Source organism: Hippopotamus amphibius, chromosome 4, assembly GCF_030028045.1.
Source record: "Hippopotamus amphibius kiboko isolate mHipAmp2 chromosome 4, mHipAmp2.hap2, whole genome shotgun sequence".
NCBI lineage: Eukaryota > Metazoa > Chordata > Mammalia > Artiodactyla > Hippopotamidae > Hippopotamus > Hippopotamus amphibius.
Window position 1 is genome coordinate 131,725,498 of NC_080189.1, and position 25,387 is coordinate 131,750,884.

General features: G+C 38.9%; 1 protein-coding gene across 1 annotated transcript in view; it reads left to right on the forward strand.

Annotated features, from left to right (window-relative positions):
* Nucleotides 1–25,387, forward strand: part of SLC39A12 (solute carrier family 39 member 12) — a 78,997-nt gene that overhangs the window by 36,122 nt on the left and 17,488 nt on the right. Inside the window, exons 11-12 of the mRNA XM_057732778.1 lie at nt 2,795–2,953; nt 5,040–5,227. Of these exons, the coding sequence (XP_057588761.1) occupies nt 2,795–2,953; nt 5,040–5,227 (347 nt within the window). The remainder of the gene's footprint in view (nt 1–2,794; nt 2,954–5,039; nt 5,228–25,387) is intronic.

Consider the following 25,387-nt stretch of genomic DNA (forward strand, 5'->3'; position numbering starts at 1 on the left):
ACAAATGAAGAGACTGGTGATTAGAGAGGGTAAGTCACTGCCCAGGACTACATAGCTACTAAGCTCTAGCCTTGAGGAACTAAGAGATGCTAATACAGCAGCAATTTCCTTGTGACCATTCATTCAGACATGCATCCCTGCATTTTTTCGCATTTTTTCATTCATTTCAAGAAATGTTTGAGGATGTCTTAGGCGCTGTGTGTGCACTGGGGGATAACATTAGGACTGGTCTTCATCCCTGTTTGCGACGTGGCTGAGGATATAAATGCTAATAAGAACAGCGTTCTGAGTATGTGTTCAGGATGTGTTTCCTGTTTTCACACCTGTGATTTATTTCTATGATTCAAAATATGTGATTACATAGTCTGTCCAATTCTTTTTTCAGGACATTGCTAGTGATATTTTTTCCTTCTTAAATCTTTAGTTCCAGGAGAAATTTTAGAATGCCTGGCACATAGAAGGTGTATCAGAGACATTTCTTTGTATTTGTTTTGGAAGAAAGGAAGAGGAAAGACGGCTACACCTAGTCAAATTAGGAGCAGAGAGCGGTTGCTGGATCAGGGAGTAATGATGATCTTATTCACATATTTTGTAGACCTCATATCTTTCCACTTCAGATATCAAGCTTGGCATAGAGAATGAATAGCGAACAAATCCAAACCCTATTATGCAACTGCCCTTTTTGTCAGGGACATATTGAATTAGCTTCAAATATTTGATTACTTGTTTCATATTACCTCATTGGTGGGACTCAGGATGTGGAAGTCCTATCCACAATCTGATTTAAATAAACAAAAAGCAACATGATACAAGGTCCAGCCTGGGTATCACCATGGAAAACCTCTGATAAGTCAGAAATGTGGAACTCAGTATGACTTCCAGGTACCAAAGGAGAGGTAAAATATTATCCATAGTTCTGTAATGAGTACCTTGCTTTGCCAGTGAATGCTTGTCTTATCTTCCCCCGAATAATGTTTGAATTGTCTTAAACCACATGCACAACGTGTTCCTTGTAGCTTATATGCAAATTAGTATATTTGCCTTGTGGCTTGTTAGGTGGCCATGACCTGACATTTAGAAACCCATCATCTGAGATAATAAAATCATAGGCAACAAAAATAGGCCGCACTGTTTCTTGGCAGAGTATAAGTTGGGTAAAGATTTTCCATCTGAATATCAAAGCTGCACATAGGCATACACACAGGCATAAAATGGAAATCACAATTTATTTCTATGCTGCAATGTTGTCAAAAGGATTACTTTAATTTATTTGACTTTATTTCCACACACAAAAAAGAGCTTTCCTTCTGAAAACTGGCAGGAACCGCTTAGGGCCCTGTGTGCATCATCAGGCTCAGACAGCTTCCAGGCAATGGCACTAAGAACTCTCTGAATTCAATAATTTGATATTTATTCTGTGTTTTTATGACTGTTGCCTAAAATCTTCTCATGTTTAATAAAGAATAACATGAATTAGGAAACCACAAGAATGGTAGAACTGAGTCTCACAGGGATGGGTCTAAATAAAGCCTGACTTTGGGAAGTAAAATGCATGGGATGTCTTTGCAGCACAGTCAATACACTCATCTCCTAGCTGATGGTCTGGACCAGATGTGCTGTTTACGGAAGTTCCTTGTTTCACAGTGTGAGCTATGAAATAAGTCAAATCATATTCCCCCAATAAACTGTATTATAATCTGACACCAGGTAGCAGAACCCAGAAGGTACATCTCTTCCTATTTTTATTGAGTGTCCAGTTATTAGAATATTTTGTGCAGTTCTGATAGGAACAATAGCAGCTCCGCACAACTGTCACACAATATACATCAACCAAGTAATTAATGAAGTTTTAGACCACAGCCATTGATTGTAATGGCTATTCCTATCCAGTGGCATTCCTAGGTAGTTCACTGTCAGAATATGTGTTTATTCCTGTGATATTTTTTTGTCTCTGTTAATGGTTCCACCCTATAATACTAACATATAATTTTAGGTTTTTTGAGACAAATCGGTCTGTTGAACACTTGAACCTAATTATTTCATTAACTAAACTCATTATGGTCCAAGTTATGTCATTGGCTGTCTCCTAATCAGATAATGTATATGATGTAATAGAATCTCATGAAGACGGCTTCTCTTTATTTTATTCAACGTCTAATTGGCCTAGTACTGACTTATGTTTCAGAAAGACAGAACATTCAGTAATTGTTCCAAAGCTAACTTTGGGATCAGAAGGCTGGGAGTCATGGTCACATTTGGGGAGTGAAGGTCGCAGTGGGGGTAGGACCAGAAAGCGGAACCACAACAGAGTGGCAGGAGGTTGACAGTTGACTCCAGGAGATTGATACAAGGGAAAGTCTGACTCAGGGGACAGTTTCAGAGAATAGACTACATTTTAATGACATTCTGCCTGAAGGGTCTTAAATTATTTAAAAATGCTTTACGAAAGACATATGTGGAAAGGTCATCGAATGTATTTTGGAAAGTTATAACAGTATTATTTTTACCTTCTCTTGGCACAGCTGCACAGGAGCATAGAAGACCAAATGCTGTAATTTATCTCATAATTAGACCTGTTAGAAAAACAGTGACCGTACATCCAAGCATGCCATATTGGTGGCTGTATCTGCATCTCCAGTCCTGACTTACTTTGAAAGTTGAGACAAAGTAGAGTTACTTAATCTCATGCCATTTAAGAATGTCGAGGATAGAGGGGAAAGTTGGTCATCATTGAACGATTCCATGAACTACGTAGCACTGTTAATGCTTCTTACACCTTTATTTGGTTCTTTAGGCAAAAGCATTAGCTTGTTAGCAATAATGATCCTGGTTGGGGACAGCCTGCATAATTTCGCAGATGGCCTAGTGATAGGAGCAGCCTTCTCATCTTCATCCGAGTCGGGAGTGACCACAACAATTGCTATCTTGTGTCATGAAATTCCCCACGAAATGGGTAAGTCGGACAGTAGAATCACTGCTTCCTGCTTCTTGAGAAAAGCATAATATATTTCTAGCCACAGTTTACTAGGCTTCTTTTTCCAGCACACGATTGAAAGATGAATACTTTCTGCTCATAATTTATTTAAGCCATCAAAAGCAGAGAACTAGAAAAAAATTCCTGCACCTTGAGATAGAATTCAATTAGACTCCTCTATGGTATTTCTCAGATCCAGAAGTGAATCTTTTTGGATTCTGGAGACTTCTATACGGGAGAGAGTCATTAAAGGTGGGAGGAAGGGATAAATTAGGAGGTGGGATTAACATATACACTACTATATATGAAATAGATAAAAAAAGACCTACTGTATAGCACAGGGAATTCTACTCAATATTCTGTAATAACCTATATGGAAAAGAATCTAAAACACAATGGATATATGTATATGTATAACAGGTTCACTTTGCTGTATAACTGAGACTAACAAAAAGTTGTAAATCAACTATACCCCAATATAAAATAAAAATTAAATTAAAAAATAAAAATAAAAATACTGGCACAATAAAAAAATTTTAATTTTTTAGAAAAGAACTTCAGCAATAACTTCAAAATCTGCATATTAAATGTGAGAAAAGCATTAAGAGGGGAACTTGACCCATTATGTCAGCAAACAGGCCAATGAGAAAAAATAACATTTAAATTAAAACCAAACCATGGTTTCATCAACCTGATTTATACAGAATGTCTAAAGCCAAGCGTAACATTGAAATGACAGGCGTTTGGTAACAGATGCACGTAAGACGCTTTTTCTGGATAATCTTAATAACCCGTGTAATTCAAATCCTGCCTTCCAGGAACCAAGAGGAGACAGAATAGACATTTCTGAAATGGGTCCAGAAAGAGGAGATGCTGGCTCAGGCACATGCATGCTCTAGAGAGAGGGCTCTTGGCGGTCATTCTTATGCCGCTTTCACCTTTACGTTGCCTGCTTGGGCCACCCCGACCTCTTGGGTTCTGTGTCTGTTGCCCAAAGTCCTGTCACTGATCATCACTGACCTATTCCTCTCTGAGGCGTTTATCCAAGGTCCTTCCTAGATCCATTAAAATGTACCTGGTCTGGTAGCCACATTGTATGGTCCTCTTTTAGCTACTATAAAGAAACCAACAGAGGTGGGTGACAGTCTGTGACAGGCCAGCAAAGACATCTAAAGACCTGTTCATGGGATTAATTATGCAATAGAACTAAGAAACTGAGTCCCCAGGCTGTCTCTTTTTTTTTATTGAAGTATAGTTGATTTACAGTGTTGTGTTAATTTCTGCTATACAGCAAAAGGACTCGGTTATACACATATATACATTCTTTTTAATTTTCTTTTCCATTATGTCTCTTTATTTATTGAATTTCAGCCTCTTCTTAATTCAGAACCTCTCAGATTAAAAGATTATTCTTCTTTTGGAGGAAAAGGGTGGAGAGGATAAGGTCATTTTTCTACAATCATTGAGGCAGTAAAACATTTTCTAAAGGAAAAATTTGTTTTCCTAACCAACTTTTGCAATGATTTAAAAATCTCCTATTAAGTCATTTTCTCTTTCCCCATAGCAGTCCCTACATAAGTAAAAAAAGAAAGAAAGAAAGAAAGAAAGAAAGAAAGAAAGAAAGAAAGAAAGAAAGAAAGAAAGAAAGAAAGAAAGAAAAGAAAAGCCCATAGAATGTTTACTACCTCAAGATTTTGCCTGGCAAGTTTCCAGGTAAAAAGATTGAGAAATCCCAGGGCAGCGAGTGCTTTATTTTGCATTTGCCTAAGTTGAAAATGTCACAGGACGTTAGGAAGTAAAGAGTATGTCACAGTTCTCTCTGTGTGTACTATCTTCCAGGGCAGGAAAAGGAATAGAACTCTTGAAATGTGACTTCCTAAAATATGATGAGTTAGGCTATAAATCCTAGAGAAATAGAGGAAGGTGTTTTATTAATTGATCATTCAATTTTACTTAAAAAATCGGCCCCAGTTGCTGAAATTTGAAAAGAACTAATAGCACAGGAGTCGAACAAAGGTATCATCAGTTAAATGATAATTCTATTTTCTTTTCCCTTAACTTTCAGGAGACTTTGCAGTGCTCTTAAGCTCTGGACTTCCTATTAAGATCGCCATTCTGATGAATTTTATAAGCTCTTTAACTGCCTTCATAGGACTGTATATCGGCCTCTCGTTATCAGCCGATCCGTGTATTCAAAACTGGATCTTAACAGTTACTGCCGGGATGTTCTTATATTTATCCTTAGTGGAAATGGTAAGCTTTGTGGTTTTTCTGTTTTGTTTTTCCAAACATCAAACATGTAAAACAGAGAAAAGGCTGCAAAATGGTAGGATCAATGAGGAGAAGAGAAGAACCTAGATGACAGTATAAGAAAGTAAGGAAGTATTCTGTGCATTCCAAGAAAGTAAGTGGTAGGCAGAAGAAACATAATTTGAGATTCAGAGAATATTGACATTCTTTAAGTGAATTTAAGTGGAACAATTGAAACCTTTATTTATTTTTTTATTAATTAATTAATTTATTTATTGGCTGTGTTGGGTATTCATTGCTATGTGCAGGCTTTCTCTAGTTGTGGCGAGCAGGGGCTACTCTTCATTGCAGTGCGTGGGCTTCTCATTGCAGTGGCTTCTCGTTGCGGAGCACAGGCACGCAGACTTCAGTAGTTGTGGTACATGGGCTCAGTAATTGTGTCTTGCGGGCTCTAAAGAGCAGGTTCAGTAGTTGTGGCGCACGGGCTTAGTTGCTCCACGGCATGTGAAATCTTCCTGGACCAGGAATTGAACCTGTGTCCCCCGCATTGGCAGGAGGTTCCTAACCACTGCACCCCCAGGGAGGTCCCTAAAACCTTTATAATCATGAAAAAATTTTCGTCATTTCATTTTGCTCCAGCTTTGCTTCTATAAAAGATGCCTATGCTTCCAGCTGAAAAATGAGAAATTCTGTTAAACAGCCAGTCATTTTGTTTATACATTAGAAAATATTTCAACTGAACTTGTCATTAAATTAAAGAGCTGTTTGGGTTAATGAACCAACCCTATTTTTAAAAACAATGATTTCATCTTTAAGTTTTAATTGCTACAGTGCTATCATGCTGGTGAAATGAGAAAGATTATTATAGTACTGAGTCTCTAAAATTGCAATATATTTTTCCTAAAGAGGTCCTTGCTGACATTAATGGTTAACTCAGTCATTACTTTTCATCCTCTATAGTCTGAATTGAACCTGGGAAATTTCACATTATTTTTGCCTCTTAAATTCTGGTCTCTGCAAGATAAACCAGTTTTTAAGGTCACCGTCTATTGGATTTATAGATTCTTTACAACTTACATGTTTTATTGGTTTCTTTTTGCTGCTCCGTGGGGCTTGCGAGATCTTAATTCCCCGACCAGGGATTGAACCTGGGCTCTGGCAGTGAAAGCACCAAGTCCTAACCACTGGACCACCAGGGAATCCCCAACAACTTACATGTCTTAAGATAAAAGTTATAATGATTTTCCTGTCTCCTGGGCTGGAATATGGCAAATAAAAATGGTATAAATTAAAAGAAGTATTTAAGACTTAAAATCAATAGAAAGCCAATCTGATCAGAAATAAAATGTGTAATTACCTGTATCCTGGAGCAGCAACGTAAAATAAACAATCTTGAAGGTCAAATGTGGAACAGGACCATTGGGGTTGACTAGTGATGTGATAGAGTTCAGCGATTGTCCCAAAAGTAAGTAAAGGGACAGTTTCATGAGGAAAAAAATCTGGAAGGCAGGAATCTAGGCTTATACAACCAGAACAGTGCATTCTGTAAGCAGAATTCAAGAAGGGGACTCTTCAAGTGAAACCACCATCTGAAACCCCACTGTAGGGACTTCCCTGGTGGTCCAGAGGTCAGGACTCCACCCTTCCACTTCGAGATCCCACTGCACGAGTTTGATCCCTGGTTGGGGAGCTAAGATTCTGCATCTTGCATGTGGCATGGCGCAGCCAAAACCAAACCAAAACAAAACAAGAGCAAAAGCAAAAACGAAACCCACAACCACTGTAAATGCTTCTGACTTTTTGGTGGTCTTTCTTAATTCTCATGAGATTCAAACATGAGGTAAACACCAAGATGTACTTCCATGTTTGGAAATATTCTTATATATTGTCTGTGATACTTGGGAAATTTCCTAATCTTAATAGTGAATATTGTCAAAGGAGCGGCAGATCCTACCCATCTTTTCTGAACCCCAGCCCCCAACCCGTGATCAACGTTACAGAATCCTGCCATCCTTCCAGTTTGAGAAATCTGGATTTCTCGCCTTGTGTGACTTAGAAAGCACACGGCCACTCATCACTGAATGTTGTGAGCTACCTTTTGTTTAAAATGTCTGTAGGTCTGTCCTTAAGTTCACTTTGCAGCCTTCTGATTTTCAGCTTTGCGTTTCTAATTCCTTTTCTCTTTATGAGTTTGTTGGGGGCAGTTGCTATATTCTTTTGAAGTTGATTTTGTGTTTCAACACTGTGGATCTCTCTTCAGGTAAGATGGATGTGTATGTATGTAGTCAGTCCTTTCTCTTTGTCTGCCAAAATTGTCCTGAGAAGATTACCAAGAACCATTTGAGCCCTAAGCTAAAGACATCATTTTTCCCCTCTATACTTCTCCTCCTGGTCTTATAAGGATAAAGAATTGCTTGTAAGAAAACAATGTGGCTAACATCCTATGAAATTCCAACTAGAAGAAATCCTGACCTTATTGCAAATGACTGTTGGCCAAAGGAAAATCAGCATCCTGGCAAAAAGACAGGGAAGAAAATACTTGGAGCTTCCTGGGGCGACTTCCTATAATCCAGGTCGCCTGCTCTCACGGCCTTTTGAGTAACTTCTAAACAAATACAGCTCTTTCACATAGTGGCAAGATTAACTGTTGTTGTATTCTGGGGCCGTGCCAAAGAAAATACTTTTCTTGTCATGTCAAGGGAAGAAAACAAGGTTTTAAGACTCTATAACAGCAAAGACAGTAAATGACAGCAACTAAAGGGTAAGGGGGAATACTTTCATACAATGGCTATTTACCAAATTCTGGAAATTTACCAGGCACCTTCCGGGCAGGGTTAATGTGAAAAGATTAGCTGGATTTTTGCTTTGCTTATTTGTTTCAAAGAAATTGGGTATGTTATTTCAAACTCCTCAAAGGAAAAGAACTGGGAGCAAAAATGTGGCCATTAGCAGTGAGGCCAGCAAAACAGAAAGCCTTCACTAGGGAAGTTGGCCAGCCTAAAATTCTCCAAAGTGGTATTGCCTTATCCAAGCACACCAACTCCCAGTTGCATTGAATGGTTTCTAAAGGAAGTTAAGAATGAATGCAGCTCTGGGTGGCCAGAGGAAATTCATTCTCTATTATGAAGATCCATGTCCTAGACTGGGTTTCCCCAAAACAGTCGAAGACAAAGGCGTGTGTGAAGTCAGTTCAGCTGGGAGGTGATCCCAGGGAGCAGGAGTGAAGGGCAGGTGGAGTGAAACAGAGAAGGATGAAAAAAGTCAATAAAGCAATGGGTTTTTATGAAGTTCAGCACCATCATGGGGCATCCACCTCACAAGACCTTCTGAGGGGGGGGTCCTGTCCCCATTGTTCAATGGTCCCCTCAGCATCACACCCCACACTTCAGGTTGTACATGCTTGAGTGCCAAGATAGGTCCCTGGCAGCACCATGCCATCACATAGAGGAGCCTGGGGCAGGAGAAAGAGGAATGCAGTGTAGACCTGCAGCAAGGCTCTGTGCAGGGCTAGCTAACGCCCTCTTGGAACTGGTCTCTGCAGCAGTAGCTGGGGTGAGAGATGGACTGAAAGAATATAAAATAGCACACACGTGCTGGCCATTCACAGCTGACCCCATCCACCACTCAAGTATGCTCCTGGTCTCCTTTACTTTGAAGTTGCATCTATACAAAAGCACCTGCATGGTGGTAGACAGCCAAAAACTCCACGAAGACTTAACACAAGAGAGTCAGTGGAAATAGTCCCTAAACTCTCCTGGTCTTGAGGTAATATTTGATTTCATGGTCTCTGTCCTTCCAGCACCCAATCTTGATTCTCCCCACCTTCAGGCAGCACTTTGGCTGACTTAGATTTCTTTCCTGGTAGGGACACCCAGGTTTTCCCTGAGGGGTCCACTCTGTCCTTGTCAGGCCATGTTTCCTATGGTTTGTCACCAGGCGTGGAAACACCAAGAGAGGCTCCAAGGAATTCTTAGGTCTCCAGATACAGTCCTGGCTTACTCCATTGTGTAGCAATCACCCAAACTCTGCATGGTAACCATTGACAATTGCTCTCATCAGCACAGTAACTTTTTTCTCTGTTGGTTGACTCCTTAGCATGAGATGCTCAAGTGACCAGGTGGCAGTCATAGCTTCAAGTTCAGTGGAAATGTTCCCTGGTGTATTCTCCTCAAGAACAAGGATCTGTGTGATGTGATGGTGCTAAAGTTTGCAGGAACAGGAAGCACACATTCTACAAGCAGAAAAACTGGCAATGATCATATACCATTGCTTCATGATTTTCCCTATCATTTTTGCTCTTTTTTCTATTATTTCCTTCATTCTGCTCACTTTGCATTTAATTTTCTGATCATTTTCTGGCTTTATGAGGTGGAATGATGTGTCATTGATTCTAAATCATTTCTTCTTTTCTAGTATAAGCATTTACATCTGTAAATTTTCTTCTAAGCACTGCTTTGAATCTCATGGATTTTAATACGTTCTGTTTGCAATAATGATCATTTTTGAAATGCTTTTAAACATTCAAAACATCTCATAATTTTTTCTTATTTAATCCACGTAGTATATGGAAGTATGTTGGCTAATTTCTCAATATTTGTAACTTTAAAGAATATCTTTTCATTATTTAATTCTTGCATAGTCAGAGAATATAATTTGTAATATTTTAGCCCTTTGAAATGTTTTGAGACTTTTTTTTATGGCCCAGAATATGTGTCTGGTGAACAGCCCCACGTGCACTTGAAGAGTACATGAGTGCAATAGCTGTTGGGTGTGGGGTTCTGTGAGTGTCAATTAAGTCAGGCTGGTTGATAGTGTTATTCATATTTTCAAATTCTGTACTGTTTTTTTTTTTCTCCACTAGTTCTGTTAATTATTGAGGGAGTTAGAATACAGACCTATATTTGTGGGTTTGCCTGTCTCTTTCTCAGTTCTATCAGTTGTGCTTCCTACATTTAAAGATGAATGCATACGTAGGGCTGTTCTTTCTTCTTAATTGAACTGATAACTTGTATCACCATAAACGAATCCTCTTTATCTCTGTTAAAACTCCTTGTCTTGAAGTTTCCTTTGCCCGATGATAATGCAGTCACACCTGCTTTCCTGCTTACTATTAGCACAGAATATGGAAAGTAAGTGGTAGGGCTTTGATAGAGTATTTGAAGTGGTATAACAGGAGAAATGTCTGATATAATCAGCAATGTCTGTGATTAATACGTTAGTATCCATGTATCTTATTCATTGAATTTCTCTAAATCTTATTTATAACCAGATGTATTGGTTTGCCATCTTTTTCATATTCCCATGTTTGCTACAAAGATATCATGAGATTTGTTCTTCACAGATATAATGGCCCTTGAAAGATATACATGTCCTAATCTTGGAAACTTGTGAGTATGTTATTTCACAAGTCAAAAGAGAGTAGCAGATGTGATTAAGGTTTAGAACCCAGAGATGGAGAGATTACCGTGGATTATCTGGGTGGTTCCAATCTAATCACCAGTTCTTAAATGTGGAAAACCTTCCCCAGCTGTGGTCAGACAAAGATATGTGATGACAGAAAGGTCAGAGAGCTTTGACATTGCTGAATTTGAAGTTGGGGGAAGGGGACCTGGAGCCAAGGAATGCAGGCAGCCTCTAGAAGCTGGAAAAGGCAAAGAAACAGATTCTCCTTGAAAGAATTCAAAATGGAAAAACACGCTACCAAACTCAGGTCCAGCTGTTCGCTGCTCAAAAATCAATACCCGATCCTCTAAGGCATCATCCATCCTCGAGTTGAACTCCTTTTGTTATACAGCAACTTCCCACTGGCTATCTATTTTACAGATGGTAGTATATATATGTCTATGCTACTCTCTCACTTCGTTTCAGCTTCCCCTCCCCCCCGTCCCCCCAATCCTCGAATTCTCCAGTCCATTCTCTGCATCTGCATCCTTGTTCTTGTCTTGTCACTGAGTTCATCAGTACCATTTTTAGATCCCGTATATATGAGTTAGCATATAATATTTGTCTTTCTCTTTCTGACTTACTTCACTCTATATGACAGGGTCGGGGGGAGTCGAGGGAGGGAGGGAATACAGGGATATGTGTATAAAAACAGATGATTGAACTTGGTGTACCCCCAAAAAATATAATAAATAAAATGGAAAAAAAATAAATAAATTCAAGCCAGACCGACACTCTTAAAAAAAAAAAAATCAATACCCAAGAGGCAGTTGTTGGTAGAAAGGAAAATTGCTTTTAATCAGAATGCTGGTGATCTGGGGAGATGATGGACTCAGAGTCCCCTAAAACTATCTGCAAAGATTCTGCTCAGCCATGAAAGTTTTTAAAGGGAAAGGGAAGTGCTCTCAGTTAATCATTGAGATGGGGGTCAGAGTCATCACCATCCGTCACTGCATGCAGGGTTGTTGACTTCTTGTGATCTTTCTTTAGATGCTATCTTGTTCACACAGTTTGTTCACCAGGTTACTGAAGGAGAAGCTAGGGAAGAGGAATTAATTACTTATTCCTCGTGTCTACTTCTTTGATCTATGGGAAGAACCAACAGCCCAGGCCAGGTATTACGTGATCACAAGATCTGATAGGTGCACTAGGGCCAGCGATGAGTAGAGCATGAGGGTGCCTGATTTAAAAGTTAGTTACAATGTAGCTTTGCTAAATTGACAGGCAAGGGGGTTTCCTTCTAAGGGTTGTTTCCGGCAAAGAGCTGCTTATAAATCTCCCCCCCCCCACCACCATCAGATATCATTCCATTTCTATAGGATTAGGGATGAAGGTCCGTCTACTACAACTACTTCACGCTGAGAAAAGGCATTGAGGTCTTAGTGTGAAAGATATCGACATGGGTTTGAAGCAACTCTTTGCTGACAGTTTTAGTTGCCCGTTTACAGGTACAAGCAGAACAGGCTAAAATTATTTTGTTGCCCACAAAGACATAGATTATTATGAGCAACAGTGTTAATCCCATTCTGTTACGGCCAGTTCTTGAAATTGTGCTAGCCACTGATTCAGCTCTGCTCAAGATAGAGCAGCTTGTGTCATGACTGCAGTCTGGTCATCATGCAGTCAGTTTTTCCCTCAGGTGGCAGTTATAGTATCTGTAAACAACTCAGGAACGTGCATCAGACACTGAGTCTGTGACTCTATTGTCCTAATCCTTGAACCTGCTCTTTTGTGACCCAGGAAGGCCTGGGAGATGTCAGCTTTTCTACAAACAAGAGACAGGGTACATGGAGGGGCCTTTTTACTTGGGGGGCCCACAGGACTCTGCTTGGTTCCAAACACGTTGATTTTAGCCTGGTGAGACCCATGTCAGACTTCTGACCTTCAGAACTGTAAGATAAATATGTGTTGTTTTAAACCACCAGGTCAGCAGTAATTTGTTAACAGCAGCCATAGAAAGCTAATATGTCCCTGTGCTACTAACCTTGGCTTAGATGTACTTGGGAACAGAGGAGCTTCTCATTTTGTCTGAGAACTGAAAATTCCTTCTAAGAAAATTCCCAGAACTAAAAAATCAGGAAGATCTTTCACAGCCACCATCTCTAAAGTTTACAAAATCTCTCAAATAGAAGGAAAAGACAAGCCCTGAAAGTATTGTTTTCTCAGCAATTCAAATGAGAGACTTTATTTTTAACAATATGATTTATTATTTAAAGAACAAGTTAATTCATTTTGAAGAGCATTAAGTAGGTTATGCCAAGGAAAGGTTTATTTTGGATCTGAAACAAGTTTCAAACCTTTAGGCATTTTTCCTAAGGTTTCAAATCCTGCAAAACTGTTTCCATAGCAATAAGCCCATAGAAATCTCAAGGGGCTATCACGATGGATGTGACTGGAGATGTCCCTAAAATGGGGATAACTGGACAGCTGCCCAGGATCCAGTACTCTCATAGCATCCAAGCTGATAGGGGAGGAGCTGTAACTCAGAGAAGTATTCTTAAACATTTATTTATTTTACTTTTATTTGGTTTCACTGTTAGTTGTGGCAGGCAGACTCCTTAGTTGTGGCAGGTGGGCTCCTTAGTCATGGCATGCGAACTCTTTGCAAATATACCCAAACACAGAAAAATAAGATTCATCTGTGAAACCCACTCAGTAAATAGGATTATCAGTAGTCCAGATGAAGAGCATTTATTGGCTTCTCTACCATTATTTTATTTCAGTAAATATAACAGCTTTTCAAGAGAGTGAATTGGGTAAAAAGAACATAAATTGACAAAACAGCCACCTTCCTAGCTAGGTTTCGCATCTCTTTAAAATCAGGTGACTATAATATTAAGCTATTCCTACACTTTTAGGATATTGGTCCTAGTCCCTGCTCCCCATCATTCTTTTTTTATCTTCTAATTTATTGCATTTGATTGAGTCTTTCTCAGAGAAATTTAAATAGATGCCAGTGCAATTCAATCAATAATCTGTAATCACTAAACTGGCTCTGGTAAATGAATCCTTTATCCAAAGAACTAGTAAGCTATCTTTTCTTTGAAGTTTGGCAATAGCTAGGTGTAATGCCCTTTAAACAATATCCATCCATAGAAAAGGGATAGTTTATTTGAAAAGACATAAAATAATCTTGATATGCATATTTGCTTTCAACAAACACTGCACTTGAAATTAATGAGTGTAACTGACATCATTTAGATACTCTTTTGCTGTGAAAAAAAATGACAAGCATTTAAAAACCATGTCAGGCAGTACAGTGAATATAATTTAACATTCACAATTATTTCTTCACAAAAGCAGGAAGTATGAATCATTCTTACCAACAATTTTGGAAGATTTCCATTCTCTTTCTGTAAAAATCAGTCAAACCCTACACTTAGATACTTTCTACTGAGAAAATGATTAATAGGCCCAACTCTGATGAATACTGAGCTCTGTAATTTTTAAAAATTGACCACCAGAAATATTTGTATTTTTTCCTCTTCATCTTTCTTTTCTTCTAGCTAGTTTCTCAGACCATGTGGCAATGTGCGCACACGCGCGCGCGCACACACACACACACACACACACACACACACACACACCCCTTCCAAAGTAATCCATTTCTTAGGAAAATACTACAGCTGGCTGATGACTCTTTGCTGAGCTATACAAGTACAGTTTGTCTAACTCAATTGTTTCCCCTCAGGAAAAAATGGAGAAGTGAATTATTAAATCCAAATTAAATGCAGGTAACATCTTTGTCTCTCTGAATTGTGTGTGACAGTGATGTTGTCTTTGTCTTACAACTCAGTTTTCATTTCTCTTCTGTTGCAAATGGCTTCATGAATTCCTTTGGGATACCACTGAGAAGGAAGAAACCTATAATGTATCTGAATATTGAACAAATAAAATATCTAATGCTGAATTTTTTAAAAGAACCTTATAAGTCCACAGTTTGGTGATCTCAGACACAATGAGAGCTGTGGCCCTTGCTTTCTTTCTTGATAAGGAAAATTAAAACTACTGTATTAAGTTGTTTTACAGACATAGCTACTAATTTTAAAAGACCTAAATTCAAAACAGGACTTGTGTCAGTGGGAACAAATCTGCCAATTTCAGGATGTTGCTGGGTCAACACAGTAATTTGTGTTGAGGGCACTAATTCTATTCATGTGGGCTGTGTCCTCATGACCTCATCAAATCCTAATTACGTCCTAAAGGTCCCACCTCCTAATAACAATCACATTTGGGGCTAGGGTTTCAGCATATGAATTTTGAGGGGACAAAAACATTCATAACATGACATTTATGTTCTGGGAATTTGAGATCTAAATGTAATCCAGAACCTCATATCTCTCAATACAAAGTGAATGCAATGAATCCTTAGTAAATGACACCTCTCCCTATTGTATATTTTCTTTTTTTCTTTTTTTTTTTATTTATTTATTTTTTTATTTTTATTTTTTATTTTTTTTTGGGGGTACACCAGGTTCAATCAACTGTTTTTATACACATATCCCCGTATTCCCTCCCTTCCTTGACGCCCCCCCCTCGAGTCCCCCCCACCCTCCCTGCCCCAGTCCTCTAAGGCATCTTCCATCCTCGAGTTGGACTCCGTTTGTTATACAACAACTTCCCACTGACTATTTTACAGTTGGTAGTATATATATGTCTGTGCTACTCTCTCGCTTCTTCTCAGTTTCCCCTTCAGCCCCCGCCCCCTCCCATACCTCGAGTTCTCCAGTCCATTCTCTGTATCTGCATCCTTGTTCTTGTCACTGAGTTCATCAGTACCATTTTTAGATTCCGTATATGTGAGTTAGCATACAATATTTATCCTTCTCTTTCTGACTTACTTCACTCTGTATGACAGACTGTAGTTCTATCCACCTCATTACATATAGCTCCATCTCATCCCTTTTTATAGCTGAGTAATATTCCATTGTATATATATGCCACATCTTCTGTATCCATTCATTTGTTGATGGGCATTTAGGTTGCTTCCATGTCCTGGCTATTGTAAAGAGTGCTGCAATAAACATGATGGTACAAGTTTCTTTTGGGATTATGGTTTTCTTTGGGTATATGCCCAGGAGTTGGGATTACTGGATCATATGGTCATTCTATTTGTAGTTTTTTAAGGAACCTCCAAATTGTTTTCCATAGTGGCTGTACCAACTTACAGTCCCACCAACAGTGCAGGAGAGTTCCCTTTTCTCCACACCCTCTCCAACATTTGTGGTTTCCAGACTTTGTGATGATGGCCATTCTGATTGGTGTGAGGTGATACCTCATTGTGGCTTTGACTTGCATTTCTCTGATGATGAGTGATGTTGAGCATCTTTTCATGTGTTTGTTGGCCATCTGTATGTCTTCTTTGGAGAAATGTCTATTTAGGTCTTCTGCCCATTTGTGGATTGGGTTATTTGCTTTTTTGGTATGAAGCTGCATGAGCTGCTTGTATATTTTGGAGGTTAATCCTTTGTCCGTTGTTTCATAGGCAATTATTTTTTCCCATTCTGAGGGTTGCCTTTTAGTCTTGTTTATGGTTTCTTTCGCTGTGCAAAAGCTTTTAAGTTTCATGAGGTCCCATTCGTTTATTCTTGATTTTATTTCCATGATTCTAGGAGGTGGGTCAAAAAGGATGTTGCTTTGATGTATGTCAAAGAGTGTTCTGCCTATGTTTTCCTCTAGGAGGTTTATAGTGTCTGGCCTTACATGTAGGTCTTTAATCCATTTGGAGTTTATTTTTGTGTATGGTGTTAGGAAGTGTTCGAATTTCATTCTTTTACATGTTGCTGTCCAGTTTTCCCAGCACCACTTATTGAAGAGGCTGTCTTTTTTCCATTGTATACTCGTGCCTCCTTTGTCAAAGATAAGGTGCCCATATGTGTTTGGGCTTACTTCTGAGTTCTCTATTCTATTCCATTGATCTTCCTTTCTATTTTTATGCCAGTACCATACTGTCTTGATCACTATGGCCTTGTAGTATAGTTTGAAGTCAGGAAGCCTGATTCCACCAACTCCATTTTTCCTTCTCAAGATTGCTTTGGCTATTCGGGGTCTTTTGCGTTTCCATACAAATCGTAAGATTTCTTGCTCTAGTTCTGTGAAAAATGCCATTGGTAATTTGATCGGGATTGCATTGAATCTGTAAGTTGCTTTGGGTAGTACAGACATTTTCACGATGTTGATTCTTCCAAGCCAGGAACATGGTATGTCCCTCCATCTGTTTGTGTCATCTTTGATTTCTTTCATCAATGTCTTAAAGTTTTCTGCATACAGATCTTTTGCCTCCTTAGGCAGGTTTATTCCTAGGTATTTTATTCTTTTTGTTGCAGTGGTGAATGGGACAGTTTCCTTAATTTCTCTTTCTGCTCTTCCGTTGTTAGTGTATAGGAATGCAAGAGATTTCTGTGCATTCATTTTGTATCCTGCTACTTTACTAAACTCATCAATGAGTGCTAGCAGTTTTCTGGTAGAGTCTTTAGGGTTTTCTATATATAATATCATGTCATCTGCAAAGAGTGACAATTTTACTTCTTCTTTTCCAATTTGGATTCCTTTTATTTCTTTTTCTTCTCTGATTGCTGTGGCTAACACTTCCAATACTATGTTGAATAACAGTGGTGAGAGTGGACACCCTTGTCTTGTTCCTGTTCTTAGAGGGAATTCTTCCAGTTTTTCTCCATTGAGAACAATGTTGGCTTTTGGTTTGTCATATATGGCTTTGATTATGTTGAGGTAATTTCCTTCTATGCCCATTTTCTAGAGAGCTTTTATCATAAATGGTTGTTGAACTTTGTCAAAAGCTTTTTCTGCATCTATTGAAATGATCATATGGTTTTTATCCTTCAATTTGTTGATATGATGTATCACGTTGATTGATTGCGTATATTGAAGAATCCTTGCATCCCAAGGATAAACCCCACTTGATCATGGTGTATGATTTTTTTAATGTGCTGTTGGAGTCTGTTAGCTAGTATTTTGTTGAGGATTTTTGCATCTATATTCATCAGTGATATTGGTCTGTAGTTTTCTTTTTTTGTGACATCTTTGCCTGGTTTTGGTATCAGGGTGATGGTAGCCTCGTAGAATGAGTTTGGGAGTGTTCCGCCTTCTGCAATATTTTGGAAGAGTTTGAGAATGATAGGTGTTAACTCTTCTCGAAATGTTTGATAGAATTCGCCTGTGAATCCATCTGGTCCTGGGCTTTTGTGTGTGGGGAGATTTTTAATCACTGCCTCAATTTCCGTACTTGTGATTGGTCTGTTCATGGTTTCTATTTCTTCCTGGTTCAGTCTTGGAAGATTGTATTTTTCTAAGAATGTATCCATTTCTTCCAGGTTCTCCAATTGATTGGCATATAGTTGCTTGTAGTAGTCTCTCATGATCTTTTGTATTTCTGAGGTGTCCGTTGTGACTTCTCCTTTTTCATTTCTAATTCTGTTGATTTGCATCTTCTCCCTTTTTTTCTTGATGAGTCTGGCTAAAGGTTTATCAATTTTGTTAATCTTCTCAAAGAACCAGCTTTTAGTTTCATTTATTTTTCTTATGGTTTCTTTCCTTTCTTTTTCATTTATTTCTGCTCTGATCTTTATGATTTCTTTCCTTCTGCTCACTTTGGGGTTTCTTTGTTCTTCTTTCTCTAGTTGTTTGAGGTGTAAGGTTAGGTTGTTTATTCAATAATTTTCTTGTTTCTTAAGGTAGGACTGTATTGCTATAAACTTCCCTCTTAGAACTGCTTTTGCTGTGTCCCATAGGTTTTGGGTTGTTGTGTTTTCGTTGTCATTTGTTTCTAGATATTTTTTGATTTCCTCTTTGATTTCTGTAGTGCTTCCTTGGTTGTTTAAGAGTGAATTGTTTAGCCTCCATGTGTTTGTATTTTTTGCAGTTTTTTCCCTGCAATTGATATCTAGTCTCATGGCGTTGTGGTCTGAGAAGATGCTTGATATGATTTCAATTTTCTTGAATTTGCTGAGGTTTGATTTGTGACCCAAGATGTGATCTATCCTGGAAAATGTTCCGTGTGCACTTGAGAAGAAAGTGTAGTCTGTTGTTTTTGGATGGAATGTCCTATAAATATCAATGAAGTCGAGATGGTCTAATGTGTCATTTAAAGCTTGTGTGTCTTTATTTATTTTCTGTTTGGATGATCTGTCCATTGATGTAAGTGGGGTGTTCAAGTCTCCCACTATATTTGTGTTACTGTCGATGTCCCCTTTTATAGCTGTTAGCATTTGCCTTATGTATTGAGGTGCTCCTATGTTGGGGGCATAGATATTTACCATTGTGATATGTTCTTCTTGGATGGATCCCTTGATCATTATGTAGTGCCCTTCCTTGTCTCTTTTAATAGTCTTTACTTTAAAGTCTAATTTGTCTGATATGAGTATTGCTACTCCAGCTTTCTTTTGACTTCCATTTGCATGGAATATCTTTTTCCATCCCTTCACTTTCAGTCTATATGTATCCCTTGGTCTGAAGTGGGTTTCTTGTAGGCAGCATATAGAAGCGTCTTGTTTTTGTATCCATTCAGCCAGTCTGTGTCTTTTGGTTGGAGCATTTAATCCATTGACATTTAAAGTGATTATTGACATGTGTGTTCCAATGACCATTTTCTGAATTGTTTTGGGTTTGTATTTGTAAGTGTTTTCCTTTTCTTGTGTTTCCTACTTAGAGAAGTTCCTTTAGCACTTGTTGTAAGGCTGGTTTGGTGGTGCTGAATTCTCTTAACTTTTGCTTGTCTGGAAAGCTTTTGATTTCTCCCTCAAATCTGAATGAGATTCTTGCTGGGTAGAGTATTCTTGGCTGTAGGTTTCTCTCTTTCAGGACTTTCAGTATATCCTGCCATTCCCTTCTGGCCTGCAGAGTTTCTGTAGAAAGGTCAGCTGTTATCCTGATGGGTTTTCCCTTATATGTTGTTTGTTGCTTTTCTCTTGCTGCTTTTAATATTTTTTCTTTGTGTTTAATTGTTGTTAGTTTGATTAATATGTGTCTTGGTGTATTTCTCCTTGGGTTTATTCTGTATGGGACTCTCTGTGCTTCTTGGACTTGGTGAATTATTTCCTTTGCCATGTTGGGGAAGTTTTCCACTAGAACCTCTTCAAATATTTTCTCAGACCCTTTCTTGTTTTCTTCTTCTTCTGGGATGCCTATAATTCGAATGTTGGTACGTTTAAGGTTATCACTGAGATCTCTGAGGCTGTCTTCTATTCTTTTTATTCTTTTTTCTTTTTCCTGCTCTGTGGCGTTTATTTCTCCCATTCTATCTTCCAACTCACTTATTCGTTCTTCTGCCTCAGTCATTCTGCTGGTTATAGCATCTAGAGTATTTTTAATTTCAGTTATTTTGTTATCCATTGCTGTTTGTTTTTCTGAGTTCTTATGAACTGTTTCTTGTACTTTCTCTATTTTGTTATCGAGATTTTGTATCATTTTTACTATCATTACTCTAAATTCTTTTTCAGGCATTTTTCCTATTTCCTCCTCATTTATTTGGTCTTGTGGGTTTTTTTCCTGCTCCTTTGCCTGCATGGTGTTTCTTTGTTTCCTCATGGTTGTCCAAGCTTTTGGGGTTGCTTGTCCTGGTGATAGAGGTGTTTATAGAAGACTGTCCAAGCCTCAGACTAATGTCCAAGTATTGGATTAAACGAATATTAAGTCTAGGAAACACATACATGTATAAGACACACAATTATTGAATCCGTTAGGACATAAGGCTCTGGAAAGACCTGACAGAACCCCAGTGTGCTATCAGATATTCAAAGAGAAACCCAACAGAAATTGACAACTGAAACAGAACAAATCAGAGACAAAAGCAAAAGCAAACAAACAACTAATAACACCCTACACTTACAAACATCAATCCAGGGAGATTTTGTAAGCTAGGATCAAATATAGAAATGAGCTGGAGTACCACCAGAGAGAATGGAGATTCTCAGAATGTAATTAGACAACTGTACTAAGAACTAAGATAAAGACAAAAGCCTAATATTAATACCAAGGCAGTGCATCATCTGGAGAATAGAGTAAGGAGTCTGAGCAGACCGATAGTGTTGCTTATATGTATGTTAAGATAAAATAAACTTAAAATGGCTGGAAGAAAGGGGAACAGAAGAGCGTAATGTGGTTGGAAATATGGAAATAAAAAGAAAGGAATAGAAGTGTATAAAAGAAAGGGATGAAAGGAAAGTATGAGAGATATTTTGTCCGTACTACCAAAAACTTAGCTAGATATAGAATATATAAAAAGGCAAAAAGAAAAAAAAAAAAAGAATAAAAAATATCCTTAAAAAATTATGTTATAAAACTTGTAGATCGCTTAGGGCTAAGATCGTATTTAATAAATCAAAAAAAAAAAAAAAAGAGAGAGAAAGAAAAAAAAAAAAATCCAGAACTGATCCCAGAATGGACCAGTTCAATAGGTATTGATACTACTATTTCTGTTTCCTTAGCGTCTCAGCTGTAAGTGTCCTTCTCCTTGCCTTGGGTTTTTTTTTTGCGTTATTCTGTGACCAGCAGAGGTTCCTTTATTGTTCGTCTGTAAGCCTCAGTGTGTGGGGAGGGAGAGGGTACAATAGTGGCTCCTTCTCCTGGGAGTGAGTGAGCAGTGGCGCACTGTTGTTTCAGTCAGGCTTGGAGGTGCCTGTTGCAGAGGGCGCTGGTGGCTCAGGCGTACACAGAAAGTCTTAGAGTTGGGCCTCTCTCGGGGTTTTTTCTTTTTGATGCTGGTTTTTTTTTTTTTTCTCTTAGCAGCCTCCCCGCTGCTGGCGTTGCAAGGAGTTTTAATTGAGCCCCGCCCGAGTGCCTGAGGGTGCTTGTTATCCCTGAGCGCCTTAGGTGGCCCGCAGGGCGTCTCTCTACTGCCTGTTGCAGAGGCAACGAAAGAGAGGGAGAGGCTATGTGCGCAGCTCCTCCCCCCTGCCCGGGAGCCTGCAGCCTCCAGCTGCCATCATGGCCGGGCAGCTCTCAGGGACGGGCACTCCTCTCCGTGGACCTCCTCCCTCCTGTGCTCTCGGTCCGTCACCTTACTGGCAACAATGTTTCTCACCCTGAACCAGCTCTCCGGTTCCCACGCTCCCGCTCCTGGACCCTCCGTTCAGCCGCGGATCGATGTCTCGGTCCGGGAACGCTGAGCTGCGCTGCGGACCCTCCGTATGTTTCTCACTCCCTCCCGTCTGCCACAGCTCCGCCGCCTCACCCTCTTTGAGCCCTCGTAGATGCCTCCCTACCGGCTATGTCGGGCTCCCCGCAGTCCTTTCTGGTGTCCGAGGCCGTCTGCTGGTGTTCAGCTGGTTCTCTGTGGGAATGACTGCGTCCTTCCGTGCGTTCCCAATGCATCTGTGGAGAGGGATGCACTCCACGTCTCTCTACTTCGCCGCCATCTTTTCTCTTGTATATTTTCTTAGATGTAATCTAAATGCTACTTATTGTAATGTTACAATAAGCTAAAGAATTAATCAAAGCAAAGGTTTTGAAACCTTGGAATGAGTGAGTGTGTGTGTTTATTATTGTGCAACCTTCATCACCATCCAGCTCCAGAACTTAAAAAAATCTTTTCAAACTGAAACGCCAAACTCATTAAACAATAACACCCCGCTACTCCCAGCCCATGGTAACCACCATACTTTCTTCTCTTTGAATGTGACTGCTTCCTGTCGGTGCCTCATATTAGTGGAATCATGCGGTATTTGTCCTTTTGTAATTGGCTTATTTCACTTCACATAATATCTCCAAGGTTCATTTGTGTCATAGTATGTGCCAGAGCTTCCTTCCTTTTTATAAATTTATTTATTTATTTATTTATTTATTTATTTATTTATTTATTGGCTGAGTTGGGTCTTCATTGCTGCACACGGGCTTTCTCTAGTGTGGAGAGTGGGGGCTACTCCTCATTGTGGTGTGTGGGCTTCTCATTGTGGTGGCTTCTCTTGTTGTGCAGCATAGGCTTTAGATGTACGGGGGTTTAGTAGTTGTGGCTCACAGGCTCTAGAGCGCAGGCTCAGCAGTTGTGGTGCACAGGCTTAGTTGCTCTGCGGCATGTGGAATCTTCCCAGATCAGGGATTGAACCCGTGTCCCCTGCATTGGCAGGCAGATTCTTAACCACTGAGCCACCAGGGAAGTCCCCTAAATTCTTATTGAATGACAAATTTGGTCCTCATGTGATCTTTTTCATTCTCTAGTACAACTTCCCAAGTGTTTTTGTAAAGTTTGCGACAGTGAAGGCCAGATATAATCTTGTTCGCTCATCAGGAGTAACATAGGCTGTTTACAGTTCATCTAAAGTTTATTGAATGTATGAGATGATCCCTGCACTGAAGGCCCAGCCCATGAATGTTGTCAGCAATCTGGAAGAAAAGCAAAAAGGTCATGTGGTTGTGTCTGTGGTGGAACACTTACTAACACAAGTAAATTGGTCAGCCAACACATGGGAGAAGACTGACAAAAGGCAGTGCATCTACTTCTTGGATTCATAAAGGCCAAATAGTCTTTTTGCTTTACCAGTTTTTCAGCAAGTTGTGATCTCATGGATGATATCTTCAGAAAATTTCCCTGGAGACAGTGTATAGACAAAAGATTACACAGACTGAGTGTTTAGATTTTGCAAACACTGAATAAACTTTTGGGTGTCATTAACAACTGTAATAAATCTATCTACCTATCTACCTATTCAACAGAAGGACTCCTACATGTCTCTTTGTAATCCTTTTTTAGACCACATGTTATCAATGAACAATTGTCAAATGACCCTTCAAAAGTCAAGAGAAAAACTAATTGAAAAATTAACATTGTTATACTGTGTGAATGAGTGAATATTCACAAGTTAATTTTTTTCTCATGTGCTTGACAATATAGAGATGTTGCAGTGGCTCTTCATAGCAGTGATGATTGTCTGGAAAAAAATCTCGGTGTATTAGTGTTATAAGACTACGGAAAATACTTGGAAAAAATCTTCCTGTCCTGAGTATAAATAAAAGGCACTGTCTGGTTTGGCCGTAGCCACCAAACAGTCCAGTAACTCAAAATATGCTTTAGGTTTTCCTTCTCCTTTTTTCTTTTTTTCACTTTTAGAAAATAGGAATGTGTAGGTAGAACAGGAGAAATATCATTAGATTCATAATTGATACCAGAAGATCCATAACCGTTATGATTTTTCTCCCAGTAAACCTATAGGCCATACTGAGTGTTTCTTTAATTTACACTGGGCTTAGATAATAAAATATTTTGTCTGCACAGTCTCTGACAGTGGCCACACCCACATTTGACTATCCTATCGAGTGCTTGAAATATGGTTAGTGTTAGTAGGAAATGGAGGGCGTTTTTTAATTAGTAAACTTTACTTTTAGAGCAGCTTTAGGTTCATGGCAAAACTGAGTGGAAAGTACAAAGAATTCCCACACAGAATCTGACCCCCACCACATACACACACACCTTCCCGCACTATGAACATCCCACACCACAGTAATAATACGTTTGTGACAACTGATGAAACTACACTGACACAACATGAGTACCCAAAGTCCAAATTTCCATGAGGGTTCATGCTTGGTGTTGTACATTCAAGGGGTTCTGACAAATGACACGTGTTCTACCACTGTAGTATCAGACAGAAGAGCTTTCCTGCCCTACAAATCCTCTGTGATCTGCCTGTTCATCCCTCTCTTTCAGTTAACTCCTGGAAACTACAATCTTTTTATTGCTTCCATAGTTTTGCCTTTTCTAGAATGTCATATAGTTGAAATCATATACTATGGTACCTTTTCAGATTGGCTTCTTTCACTTAGTAATATGCATTTGCATTTTCCCCATGTCTTGGTAGCTCTTTTTTTTTTTTTTTTTTTTAGCATTGAATAATATTCAGTTGTCTGGATGTACCACAGTCTACCTATCCATCTACCTACTAAAGGACATCTTGGTTACTTCCAACTTTTGGAAATTATGAAAAAAGCTGCTATAAACATCCATGTGCAAGTTTTTCTGTAAACATAAGTTTCCAATATATTTAGGTAAATACCAAGGAGTGTGATTTCTGGATCTCACAATAAGAGTGTGTTTAGTATTGCAAAAAACCTGCCAGACGTTTGTCAAAGTGGTTGTACCATTTTGCATTCCCACGAGCAATGAAGGAGAGTTCCTGTGGCTCCAGATCCTTGCCAGTATTTGGTGTTATCAGTGCTTTGAATTTGGGCCATTCTTATAGGTGTGTAGTGGTATCTCATTGTCAGTTTATTCTGAAATTCCCTAAATTCATGTGATGTTGGATATCTTTTCATATGCTTATTTGCCATCTATATGCCATCTACTTTCTTTGGGGATTTGTCTTTTCAGCTCTTTTGCCCATTTTAAGTATTGGGGTTTTTTGTTTTCTTATTGTTGAATTTTAAGAGTCCTTTGTGCATTTTAAACAGTCTTTTATCAAATGTGTCCTTTACAAATATTTTCTCCCAGTATCTAGCTTATCTTTTCATTCTCTTGACATTATCTTTTGCACAGCGGTTTTTAATTTTAATGAAGTTCAGCTCATCAGTGTGTTCGTTCATGGATCACGTCTTTGATGTTGTATCTAGAAAGGCATCACCATACGAAGGTCATCTGGGTTTCCCCTATATTATCTTCTAGTAGTTTCATAATTTTGTTTTTTATTTAAATCTGTGCTTCATCTTGACTTAATTTTTATGAAATTCTGTGTATAGATTCATTTTTTTTGCATGTGCATGTCCAGTAGTTCCAAC